The sequence below is a fragment of the Acipenser ruthenus genome, chromosome 4 (assembly GCF_902713425.1).
Source record: "Acipenser ruthenus chromosome 4, fAciRut3.2 maternal haplotype, whole genome shotgun sequence".
Lineage (NCBI taxonomy): Eukaryota > Metazoa > Chordata > Actinopteri > Acipenseriformes > Acipenseridae > Acipenser > Acipenser ruthenus.
Window position 1 is genome coordinate 1,096,308 of NC_081192.1, and position 13,395 is coordinate 1,109,702.

The 13,395-nt window shown below is 38.1% G+C and overlaps 1 protein-coding gene across 2 annotated transcripts in view; it reads left to right on the plus strand.

Annotated features, from left to right (window-relative positions):
* Nucleotides 1-1,270: 1,270 nt before the first annotated feature.
* Nucleotides 1,271-13,395, plus strand: part of ago2 (argonaute RISC catalytic component 2) — a 57,940-nt gene continuing 45,815 nt past the window's right edge. For both annotated transcript variants that reach the window (XM_034000183.3, XM_034000185.3), the window contains exon 1: nucleotides 1,271-1,794. In XM_034000183.3, coding sequence (XP_033856074.1) covers nucleotides 1,770-1,794 — 25 coding nt within the window. In that variant the 5' untranslated portion in view covers nucleotides 1,271-1,769. The remainder of the gene's footprint in view (nucleotides 1,795-13,395) is intronic.

The following is a 13,395-nucleotide window of genomic DNA, read 5'->3' on the forward strand; positions in this document are numbered from 1 at the left end:
TAGCAAGGTGCAGTAACACATAGTGAGCATAGCAAGGTGCAGTATCACACAGTGAAAGCATAGCAAGGTGCGGTAACACAGTGAAAGCATAGCAAGGTGCAGTAACACATAGTGAAAGCATAGCAAGGTGCAGTAACACAGTGAGCATAGCAAGGTGCAGTAACACATAGGGAAAGCATAGCAAGGTGAAGTAACACATAGGTTAAGCATAGCAAGGTGAAGTAACATATAGTGAAAGCATAGCAAGGTGCAGTAACACATAGTGAGCATAGCAAGGTGCAGTATCACACAGTGGAAGCATAGCAAGGTGCAGTAACACAGTGAAAGCATAGCAAGGTGCAGTAACACATAGGTTAAGCATAGCAAGGTGAAGTAACATATAGTGAAAGCATAGCAAGGTGCAGTAACACATAGTGAAAGCACAGCAAGGTGCAGTAACACATAGTGAGCATAGCAAGGTGCAGTAACACAGTGAAAGCATAGCAAGGTGAAGTAACATATAGTGAAAGCATAGCAAGGTGCAGTAACACATAGTGAAAGCATAGCAAGGTGCAGTAACACATAGTGAAAGCATAGTAAGGTGCAGTAACACAGTGAAAGCATAGCAAGGTGCAGTAACACATAGGGAAAGCATAGCAAGGTCAAGTAACATATAGTGAACGCATAGCAAGGTGCAGTAACACATAGTGAAAGCACAGCAAGGTGCAGTAACACATAGTGAGCATAGCAAGGTGCAGTATCACACAGTGAAAGCATAGCAAGGTGCAGTAACACAGTGAAAGCATAGCAAGGTGCAGTAACACATAGGTTAAGCATAGCAAGGTGAAGTAACATATAGTGAAAGCACAGCAAGGTGCAGTAACACATAGTGAGCATAGCAAGGTGCAGTAACACAGTGAAAGCATAGCAAGGTGCAGTAACACATAGTGAGCATAGCAAGGTGCAGTAACACAGTGAAAGCATAGCAAGGTGCATTAACACAGTGAGCATAGCAAGGTGCAGTAACACATAGTGAAAGCATAGCAAGGTGCAGTAACACATAGTGAAAGCATAGCAAGGTGAAGTAACACATAGTGAAAGCACTATAAAGCACAAGTAATCATTGCAAAATGTAGAGATATGGTAAAGCATATTTAATGCTAAACCATAGTTGTATGGTAGATGCCTAGTATAACCATGGAAATTGCACAATTACCGTTTAAATATAATGTGCAAACTGTTCAAATAGAGAAAGTTGCTTTAAATTGGTTAATGGGCAAGGTGGCACCAACATCAAGACGCACTTTGCTTCATGTAACTTTATCAGACAATCGCGGCCGACACTGAAACCGCGTGTCCCTTCTTTGCCCACTTTATGACTAGGTTGTGCTTGGTTCATTTACAAGCGTTTTGATTGTGACGCTACTCCCGCCGGCAGGAGACAGAGAGAGGGAAGCTAAGCGGGTCCTTTTCATGAACTCACGGTCGGAGGAGCTGGAGCTAGCCCTGTCCCTCAGTGACATCACCGAAACTCCTTCACTTCGCCGCCGTGTGTTTCTCTGGTGTTGGAGGAGAAGAGAAAGACCGTGTCGCTGCAAATTCAACCAGTGTTTGTGTTTCTCTCTCTCTCTCTGTGTGTGTCTGTGTGTGTATGTGAGAGAGAGAGAGAGTTTCTTTGAACTCTTCACCTCCAGTAAAGTAAAACTGATATAATAACCTGCCTAGTAAGTGACTACGGAATATTAATTGCGTTTCAACGTGGAAGCGAAGGTAACCAAGCAGTCTACGAAATGTACCCCGGGGGAGGAGCTGGTGGTAAGTTACTTATAGTTTTCTTTTTTTTTTTTTTTTTTAAATCTTTCAAAAAAAATTTTTAAAGCGAATTTAACAGCGTGATTGTGTTAAGTATTTTGCTGTTTACTTTAATATGTTTTGATATACTGCGATGATCTTTTGGGACGTTATTGCCAGTTTGACTCGAATTTTGTTCAGAAATGTACTGTGTGTTTTAAACGACAAGCGTTCAAATGTGCGTTTAAGAGGAGTGAGTGCAGTAAATTACAATAAGACAAAAAGGCCTGAAGTGGAAAGTGTGCGAGTAGGCGGCGGAATATTTAGTTTTAACTTCTGTTATGATTTTTTTTTTTTTTTTAATTTGTCCTTTTGCGTTTTACTCCTTGTTTAAGTTTGGCTGGTCATTTGTTTTTAAATGTTATTCTTGGTGGTGTTAATGGTGTTGTTTTGTTAGGCCTGAGTGTGAAGCCCCGAGCTCTAGTAAAGCGTATACAACGTAATCATGCAGGCAGAGTCTCAGCAGGACGTGTAATGTTTGGCAGTACAGAATCACCTCGGTCTTTATCTATATAAATTCAATTTGAATCAAGGAAGCACGTTTGTTAACAGCGAAGAGGGCAATATACACACAATAAATAGCGTAATTTCACGGTTGTGTATTTTTACACGACTTATTGTACATAGTGGACTTTAAGCACACAGATGGTACTTTCAGTGCCATCATTATCAACTGGGAATACAGTGATCGTCTGCGTGTATACATTCTTTAGGCCTGTTTACATTGTATCTGTCTCCTGGCTGATTTCGTTGTAATCAAAGTGAGTCCCCATGCTTATGTAGTTGGAAAGAAAATTTGTTCCTCAGAAAACTAAGCGTGGAATTATTAAAAGTACTCTTGGAGTTTTTTGTTTTTGTAAAGGAGCAGTATATCTGTAAGCGCGTGTATCGCGTTGAGATGTTTAGTAGCAGTATACTAGTGTGCATCTTATTCGAGCTCCTCTATCTAATCTATGCATTCATAGGAAGCGGCTACCACTTTGACACTGTATCCGTTCTGTGTGTGCTTTACCTGGATGAATAGGTGTAATAATACAGCTACATTGTAAGGGAGTTGTTTATAAACGTTTGATCTCCCTTGTCTTGCCTGGGATATAAAAGTTACAAAGTATAAAACATGTTTGACTGTTTTTACCGTTTGTCTGAACTACTGTACATGACTGCATAACCCCCCCTTTTGTCTTTCTCACAAGAAGTAGTACGACTTTTTATAAAAATGCAGACAGTGCATGACCAAAATGAACAATAAAATGAACAAAATGTTGTGGCCACTATTTAAAAAAATAAATAAAAAAGCTGTGCATGTAATTAAATTGGAATGTATTTATGATTGAGACTATTTAATAATTAATCCTCCAAAGAGAATCTCAACAAAAAGAAAACGGTGGTATCGGAATCCAGACGATTCACTTACCAGCACGTCTCATGATGCCTTCTCCATGTTATCTTCTGTAATGCTGCAGCAGCCCTGTTTGCTAACATTGGTTTATTCATTTCAAATAGTGTTGAAAGTTGGGGTTCATTTACAATAATCACGTTACATTGACATTTCCGTACCCTCAATATATACATTTCAAGGTAGCTCCAATAGTTTTGCTATCATCTGGTTTTGTGTTTCTACACGGTAGCCCATCATGTCAACCAGAGTGTCAACAATTTTACTGGAGGGAGCAGGATCTCCACATCAAATGATGTTAAGAAAACATTCTGTCATTGTGGACTGTCCTGAGCTGAGAAATGTTAGGGACTGAATTTGATTAATACAGTATTTATGGTTGTGTACTAATGTGCAGTGGACTTGTGTAATGTTCATGACAGACTGACAGGCGTCACCACCATAGCATGAAGATTTCATACCATCGCTGCTTATGATGAAGCTTCTTTGGTACTTTGCTTTTGTTCTAAATTCTAGAAAAAGTTGACCAGCAATAAACTGTATAAAGCAAACAGTCATAAACGTTGCTTCCTTCAGTTAGGATGCAGAGGAGGTTAGATTAAGGAAGAGTGTAAGAGCTGACCCAGCTGAAATATGTGTTGATTGTTAAAGTGAGTGTGCTTAGGAGACACTGAGGCAGCTAATACTAGGTATTGTTCTGTTGACTCTTTTTTTCGTAAACAAATTGTTATGCTTTCATGTGTGCTTTCACTCTCTTCATACGCTCTTTAAATTACACAGTGCTGAAGGTATGCTGTCGCTTACCTGCAGCACTGTGTAAAGCGTGTTTCTACAAAAGAACTGCATGAAGCAGTTGTGTGCAGCAATACATTGAAGCAACACTTTAGAAATACAGTCCAGCAGGCATTTCCTTCACTTAGATATGTGTGCAAACAGTTACATTATAATGCCTTCCAGTATCTTTGCAGCCTTTGAAATCTTCTCTAAATCTCTATTGGGTCACTCCAGAAACACTAGACACACCAGAGCACAGTGCTTTGATGCATTTCAGGGTTTACCATGAGCTTTTCTAGACCTGTAGCCTTGTTTCCTGTACTGTGGCTAATTAAGGGCGTCTGCTAAGAAATAAATAATAATAATAATAATAATAATAATAATAATAATAATAATAATAATAATAAAATGAAGTGCTATGCAATGAGAGACGATGGTTCCGGTGTACCAATGGGGACATGTGGGCAGAGAGCCTGTGGAATTGCATTGATTGGCAATTCCCTGGTGTATGGTGGAACCGTTGCTGATGAGTATGACAGGGCCGGAGAATTTGTGTCCCTTTTTTTTTTTTTCTCTCCTCCAGTTCTCTGCGCTGGTAATGAAATCTCCTGCGAAGGTTTACTGTAATGCAGGCAGTCGGTCCTATGTTAGTCAAGCAGACTTCTCCATATCTATGGAAAACCGCCTATCCAATTGTCATGAAACTTGAGATTGAACTATTTAGATGACATTATTGAGAGAATTCAGTTTTGGGGGTGTAGGGGTTGTCTGTCTGTCTGTCTGTCCGTTCATCCAGATGTGTCACACTTTGCATAGCTGGATAATCCCGTATCGTCATGCACGTTGGCATAAATCTGTAACCCTTACTCCACACTAGTCTGTACGGTTCATATGGCACTGTAGTCAGGTTTTCTATCATGACGATTTTAAGTTTCCAGCAGTGGAAGGAGATGTCTGTTACTGACATGCTAGTTTTAAATCGTGAGCAGTCTGTGGTTCAGAGTAGAGAGTGACATGAAGACCGGACTCCCACGGGATTCCCGCGGTACGGGAAAAAAATTGTGTTAAATTTTGCGGGACAGGATGGTACAGGAATGGGTGGGACCGGGAAATTAAAAAAAAAAAAAAAAAAGGAAACCTCAGGACGGGAAAGGACTGGATTTAAGCTTCTAGGAATGGGACTACTCTGCCAACAGCAGACAGGAAGTGTTTTTACGCTGTTTAAAGTCGTAAGAGCCTGTGACATGGAACTTGACTGTTACCATAAACATACAAAAACATATTAACAGGTCTCTCTTGAACATATAATCATATAAATTCTACCAAATTATGTTTAATCGCACTACAATTAATCAAATAATACACGGAAATACACAGAGGGCGATCTCTATTTCCTGGTGTGGGGCCAGGAGACTGTGACCTCAGGCTCCTTGCATCTGCCAGTATGGATGACAGTGACAGTGAAAGTGAGAGTAGCCTCATTCTATCAGTTTCAGACACATCTTATGAATGTGAATCATGTAGTGATGGATCTGATGTAGAGAAAGAAAACAGGGATTGTCTCCCATATCAATTCAAGCCGCATGCCTCCGAATCAGACTGTTCAAACTCGGAGAGAGACTCCCGACAACACCAACGCGGACGGACCGGAGGGACAGCAGATGTCCACGGAGAATCATAATGCAGAGATGTCAAAGGTTACGATTTGGCCGTAGCAGCTACTATTTTTTGGAGGTACTGCTTCGGCGCTATGTTGAAGGGGTATGTATAATACTACGATTTTTAATAAATAAATACATGATGGATACTCTGTGAACATTTATGAAATATTATTTCAATACCATGTGTTTTTTTTTTTTTTTTTAAATGAATTAATGGTTCACAATACTGTATTTCACTGACAGTTTATTGTGGCATTGACATAATAAAATCTCTGAGCCGGGTTGCTTAGTAACCAATTTAGAAACTGAAACTGCCGCACAGTGTGCTTATAAAGACCCTGTGCTTGCACTATATTCTATTCTGAAAAAACAAAAACTAAAAACACTATACTAGTAGTATAGCGATAGTGTTTAATGCAAAACCCTATAAACCCTAATTTTATACATGAATACGAAAATATCTGTACCTCCAAATAATAGCTGATCTCTGTTTATCACGGAATGGGATGGGATGGGACCGGATTGTTTTGATAGGGCAGGATGGGACAGGACTGAAGTTTCATTCCCGTGTCACTCTCTAGTCCAGAGGTTCCCAACCAGCGTGCCGCGAAATTTCAGAGGCGGGCGGTATAACACCAAGTCACGATCGCTGATAAGTAAACAAGCTGTATTGAGTTAATAAACTTTCTTTAAGCAAATCTAAAGAATGATTACCAGTACAGTAAAACTGATACAACGTACTGCCTTGGGACCTTAAAAACAGTATGTTATAACCAGGTACACGCACATAACCGCCAAATCAGGACACAAATAAAAACCTAGTACAGTATTGATTAATGTACAAATACAATGTATAAAGGGTTATTACAGAAGAAACAATATAAAACAACGTAACACGTACCTAGTACTGTACATTACTATATGTAACATTCTGTATTTTAATTAGGGTATTTAATACAATAATTCTGTGTTGCCTTGGATAAAGATGGTCAGCTAAGTGAATTATAAAAAATAACAAAACATGTAAGGTTTTTATTTCGACTTTTAATTAAATAAAAGAACGTCTTATCCACCCCAGATTTTCCCTTTGTGCATATGCCCATCTAATTTATTTACTATGGCGTGGGCATTTTTTCCCCCCATATGAATGATTGCCCTTGTGATTACTTAGGCACTTTCTCGTAGCTCCTCCATTCTGCTCCTGTGTTCAATGAAAATAAACAACAACATTTACGCGGGGAAAAAAAAGAAATAACATGTATACATTACAGTGGTTTCTGGGATACAGTCATCTGACGAAGCGGTTTTTTTGTTTTTGTTTTTTGCGCTAATGTTGTGCACAAGGCCTTAGACGACTGCCTCAGTGACTGCTGCTTTTTAAACAAGCACTTTGACAACATAATTCTGACTGCTTTCATCCCTTTAAGATTCTGCCAATAAATTTACAGTTTGTCCTTAAGTGAAATTGACAATCGTTTAGCGCTGGCCATGATAATACTGCATAAATTACAGAGAGCAAGGTCAAGTTCAAACAGCAAGAATTAGGCCTACGAGTACGAAATATGTGCAGCACAGACCACTGCGTGCCATCGCGATGCGTGCGTAATAACAGGAAGTATGCACTATCGGAGTACGTACTAAAAGGAGAATTTAAACAGGATTTAATGTGATTTTATTCGGTTCTATGATGCTGGTTCTTTATATCGGTGTGTACGTTATATCCCAGGTACGTTGTAAATGTTTTGACTGTATATTACAACCTGTTAAAATGTCATAAAGTGACTGTTTAAAAGGTACCAAAAACAGAACTGTACGTTATTTCTGTTTCCAGCAAAGAACTCTAAACTCGTCAACGCCACGCGCCCGCATCGCAGGACCAACCGTATTACACTTTGCGTGGTCGCCCATAGCAACCAGAGTCAGCGCATTGGGAGTGATTTTTGACTGTGAAGGAAAACAACGTTAATGCAAAAATCAGGACCTAAGAGTTGCCTTATCTTCAGTTCCACACCGGATCAAGCGACTCGGCGCCCTCAGGCAGACCCACGTTTCACATTAATGGTCATTTATTGCACATTAATTACTCTCTTGCTCTGCCATCTCTGCTTTTACTAGCAAATCCTCAAAATTAATCTTACTGTTTTGACCAGTTCTGACTTGTTCTTTTATGAATGTTGAGCTTTTTTGCAGTTTTTATATTCCCTTATTTTTACTTAATAGCAAACAGTTAAAACTTTAAATGGTAACTTTTGTTTAATAGTACCAACTTTTACATGAGAAATGCAAGACTTTTATATAATTAGGTTTTTTGCAGTCTGCAGTTTATAATTCAGAATCTGAAACGCTGGGCCATTGTATTTCGAAACATATAAAATCTTACATGCAGGATAAATTAGAAAATTGTATTGCAGTACATAGGTATCTTGGCAAAATATTACCTATTGCTCCAACTTGTAGCCTGTGGCATTGAATGATTTTCACTGTAAATGGCTTAAACTGATAACAAATTGTATTGATGGTGGCTTGAATTGTGTTTAGGAGGTTTAAACAGAGGCTTTTATTAGAGGGTGAGTTCAGTTGGAGAAAATAGGGTGGGGTGTCATAACTTAATTTCACCTACATGGTGTCCACCTTTTCCACATTACTTCAGGACTGGGGTGTCTTAAAACAAATCCTCTTTCTGGTTTATCTCGGGTTCTATACAGGTGCTTCCAACTATGTAGGTCCTTTCTCTTAAAGTTTCAATGAAATATACCACCCGTGTCTTTGTGCAATGCTTATTTTATGTACACTGTACTTTAATCTGAAGCACTGGTGGGGAGAGGCGTTTACTTAAAGATACAACGCAGTGGGAGTAATTGTGTGCGGTGTTTTTAGATGATTGCAAGTTTGACTAGAGTGGCTTATTCAAGTCTCTGTTGCTAATTAGTTTGCTTGTCAGTAAATGAGGTGTCGGATAAGTAGTTTTTTATTTATTTATGTTTCCTATATTCGTTCTGTTGCTAGAAAGACACTCCAGGTATATTTTTAGAGAGCCACGCAAGTTTCTGAAAACTGAATTGCAGAAGTCTAGCATCTACACACAAACATTTTTAAAAATGTTTACTTCCCACCCCTATCACTTCTGATTGGCTAGCTGTGGGAAAAGCTGATCTTCTATTGGTAAAGAAACCCAGAAATGGCTCCCGAACGAGCCTCTGGCAATGCACAGACTCATCTTTCAAATTAAGGTATTTACATTTTTTGTAAATTAAGTGATGATGCTTTCTTAATGCATGAACCTGCCATTTAAACGCAGCAATCTAGTAAAGTTACAACCACAAAAAAACCAACACAGGCGCCAAGGTATTAGTCAAATAGTAATTCAAACAAACACAAATCAATGTGATTCTCCACTGATTGTTACAAAAATAAAATATTGGTTATGTTTCCATTGTAAAAATCAAATGGTATAAAATAATCCAATTTTTAAAAACACCTTTTCATAATGAAAAAATACAAAGGGTAATTTGGCACAAAATAAATATTCAGGGTATTTTTACTAAACTCAGTCAGTCACACACCACTGATTAAGACATAGACTAGAGGCTCAGATACAGCCTTAGTGATACAACAGCACAAATAAGCCATGTCAGTGAAGGGAGAGATAAAGAGAAGTTTTCAGGCAAACTGGCTGAAGATTTCCCCATGGCTGGAGTTTAATAGCGATAGTGGTGAAATGAGTTGTTCGAGCTGCAGTGCAGTTTGCTAACCGCTGTTAAAAAACCTTTTTAAAAAACAAACGCCCTACGTTTTCTATGCAAGATTGTCTTTTTTACTTGGTGTACAAAATACAGTGAGTATATGTTATAGCATTGTACAGTGTCTTATGCATTGACTTAGAAGATTGATCTGAAACCCAGCATATACAATCAATTCAGGAAACGATATTCGCATTGCACAATTAATGAATATGACTGTTGATTATTTTATTTGTATGCACTTTGTTTTGCTGGTTCAGTCTTTATTAAATGATAAATCTCACTATATGAGCTACAAGATGTACCGGTCAGATCTTTTACTGCATAATCAAATGCTGTAAAACTGTGGTTATTATTTGACAGTTTACACACAAAATGCAGATAAAAAGTACACCTACACACACACACACACGTACAAATACGCATAAGCACATACTGTGATTATCTATCTGTGTTTAAATAGGCACAGTACTTAAGTTCGTTATTTTTAGAAGACTATCTAAATTCCCTTTAAGAAGTTCAAGTCAAATGGAAATGTATGTTCAAAGTTATGTACAGTACGAATCTCTTCCTCCTCTGTTGATGTCACATGTTCCATGTCTTCCCAAAACACAGCCATAAAAAAAGCGAAGCGATATATCCACAGTATAAAAATGTAGGCATTATTGAATGTGTTAACTCTTCGTTTGCTTTCACTTTGAAACGTTTGACTCCTACCATTACGCACTCTCCAGCTGTATAGTTGACTTATCGATATGAGTGCCTCTCGTGGAAACACGTTCTGGCTGAATTGAGCTGCAACATTATTACACTGAAAGTCTTAAATAGTGTATACAATCTACGTTAATAACTTTTACCCTTTTCCAGGGTGCTACACAAACATTAATGTGATTTCTACAGTAAGTAGTCATACTTTAATACAAATTAAAGTTAGTTAGCCGTGTATTGCAGTGATCTGTGGCAGACTGCAAGCACCAGCCAAAAAGGGAAGCTGCTTCAGATTTCCTGTAGTAGCTCATGCTAATCTCCTAAGGAAGTGGTATGTCGGTTTGTGCTAATCTGGATTAATAAAATGAATAAGAGTTATTTATTTTTTATTTTTTTTAAATTTGGGAGGCATTGCTGCCAGCATCTCGTGGACTGTGGTAATTGCCGTCGGTGCCGTCAGTTATTTCACACCCTGTGTTTATAATGATGGAAATGAAATGCATATATATTTGATTGTCTGTACAATATTTTATTTTAAAATAAAATGCAGACTGTAAATCTCATGGCAGTGTGTTTACATATTAATTCATGTATGTATTTTTCAGTGAGTAGTGGAGAGAAAGAATGTTGTCCTCCCAAACAAAAACGCCATCAGGGTATGAAACCAGGATCCCCCTGCTGCAGCAGTGTTCCAGTTAGCCATCATGGGACAAGATGTTAGATGAGGAAAAATAGCTGTAAAATGTTGTAGACTGTTTAAAAAAATGTCATAGAAATAAACAAAAGAAAAAATATTTTGTCTTTGCAGAATTTAATGGAGCCTACTGTAATTGCATGCATTTTAGTAGAAAAACAGCAAAAACATGCATAGAAACTTGACAGGTTATACACAAGTCCTTTAAAAACGGGGTTCAGCAGTTACAAAACTCAAAGAACGTCAACAAAAATCTGAATTGCACAAAGCAGCAGTAATAGTTGGCAATAATTTTGTATCTGTGATGCAACAAACTAAAACGCCTGTACATCAGGAGTTGAATTCATCTTGTAGAGAAAGAGTGGAAAAAACAGGCAGAAGCTATTTTTGTATTTTAAATTGCTTATTGTAGTTGTACTCTTAGTATGTTACTTAAATGTACCAGTAAATGTGTACCAAACTGCATTGAAAGGAACATTTCCTTAAAGTATGTTATGCATTTGGTGAGGTGGGGTCACAGGGAACCTTTTGTATATCTTGAAGAATTTAGTGAACCTGTCAAGCTACAAGGCTAGACCCACCCCTGTTAATCACTAATTGATTGATTGTGTTCACTGTTAAATAAAACCAAAATCCTACAAGTTATATTCTACTTTTTTGTGTGTGTTTTGTGTGACGGGAGGGGGCAAATAGATTTTTCTAGTATTTTGTCCCTTGGACAAAAAGTTTTTTCAAAAATTGCTCAACCTTGCGTGTGTGTGCTGTTTTTTGCTTAAATTGAACATTTGCATTTAAGAAATTCATAACAAGATGGAAAAATAAAAATACACTTGAGGTTTGTGTTGCACGAGTGCCATTAACAAAGTGCCCTGAAAACTTAAAGTTCACTCACATGGACAAAATATGGCTTTTGCTTATTTAAAAAAATCTGGATAAAAACCTATAAAATGTTGCAGCACATCTCACCCTGGAGAAGTAGCATTTTGTGGTCACAATGAAACGCCAGATTCACGTAAAGTTGGGGTGCAATGATTTTTCGTTTTTTTCAGAATTCACTTGTATTGTACTGTTGGTAGGTCAATAAAAGTATCTGTAGTTGTAATGTATAGGTTTTAACGCCAAGTGTATAAAAAAACAATTCTGAAGTTGACACCTCTATGAAAAGTCCAGCTCACTCGAAGCTGCGGCTAATTTATGCGTGACATCACACATAAGAACATAAGAAAATTAACAAACGAGAGGAGGCCATTGAGCCCATCTTGCTCGTTTGGTTGTTAGTAGCTTATTGATCCCAGAATCTCATCAAGCAGCTTCTTGAAGGATCCCAGGGTGTCAGCTTCAACAACATTACTGAGGAGTTGGTTCCAGACCCTCACAATTCTCTGTGTAAAAAAGTGCCTCCTATCTTCTCTCCTGAATGCCCCTTTATCTAATCTCCATTTGTGACGCCTGGTCCTTGTTTCTTTTTTCAGGTCAAAAAAGCCTCCTGGGTCAACATTGTCTATACCTTTTAGGATTTTGAATGTTTGAATCAGATCGCCGTGTAGTCGTCTTTGTTCAAGACTGAATAGATTCAATTCTTTTAGACTGTCTGCATACGACATGCCTTTTAAACCCGGGATAATTCTGGTCGCTCTTCTTTGCACTCTTTCTAGAGCAGCAATATCCTTTTTGTAACGAGGTGACCAGAACTGAACACAATATTCTAGGTGAGGTCTTACTAATGCATTGTAAAGATTTAACATTACTTCCCTTGATTTAAATTCAACACTTCTCACAATATATCCGAGCATCTTGCTGGCCTATTTTATAGCTTCCCCACATTGTCTAGGTGAAGACATTTCTGAGTCAACATAAACTCCTAGGTCTTTTTCATAGATTCCTTCTTCAATTTCAGTATCTCCCATATGATATTGATAATGCACATTTTTATTGTCTGTGTGCAGTACCTTGCACTTTTCTCTATTAAATGTAATTTGCCATGTGTCTGCCCAGTTCTAAATGCTGTCTAGATCATTTTGAATGACCTTTGCTGCTGCAACAGTGTTTGCCCCTCCTCCTATTTTTGTGTCATCTGCAAATTTAACGAGTTTGCTTACTATACCAGAATCTAAATCATTAATGTAGATTAGGAATAGCAGAGGACCCAATACTGATCCCTGTGGTACACCACTGGTTACCTTGCTCCATTTTGAGTTTTCTCCTCTAATCAGTACTTTCTGTTTTCTACCTGTTAACCACTCCCTAATCCATGTGCATGCATTTCCTTGAATCCCTACTGTGTTCAGTTTGAGAATTAATCTTTTATGCGGGACTTTGTCAAAAGCTTTCTGGAAATCTAAATAAACCATGTCGTATGCTTTGCAATTATCCATTGTCAATGTTGCATCCTCAAAAAAGTCAAGCAGGTTAGTTAGACACGATCTCCCTTTTCCTAAAACCTTGTTGACTGTGTACCAGGATATTGTTACCATATAGGTAATTTTCCATTTTAGATCTTATTGTAGTTTCCATAAGTTTACATATAATAGAAGTCAGGCTTATTGGTCTGTAGTTACCTGGTTCGGTTTTGTCTCCCTTTTTGTGGATCGG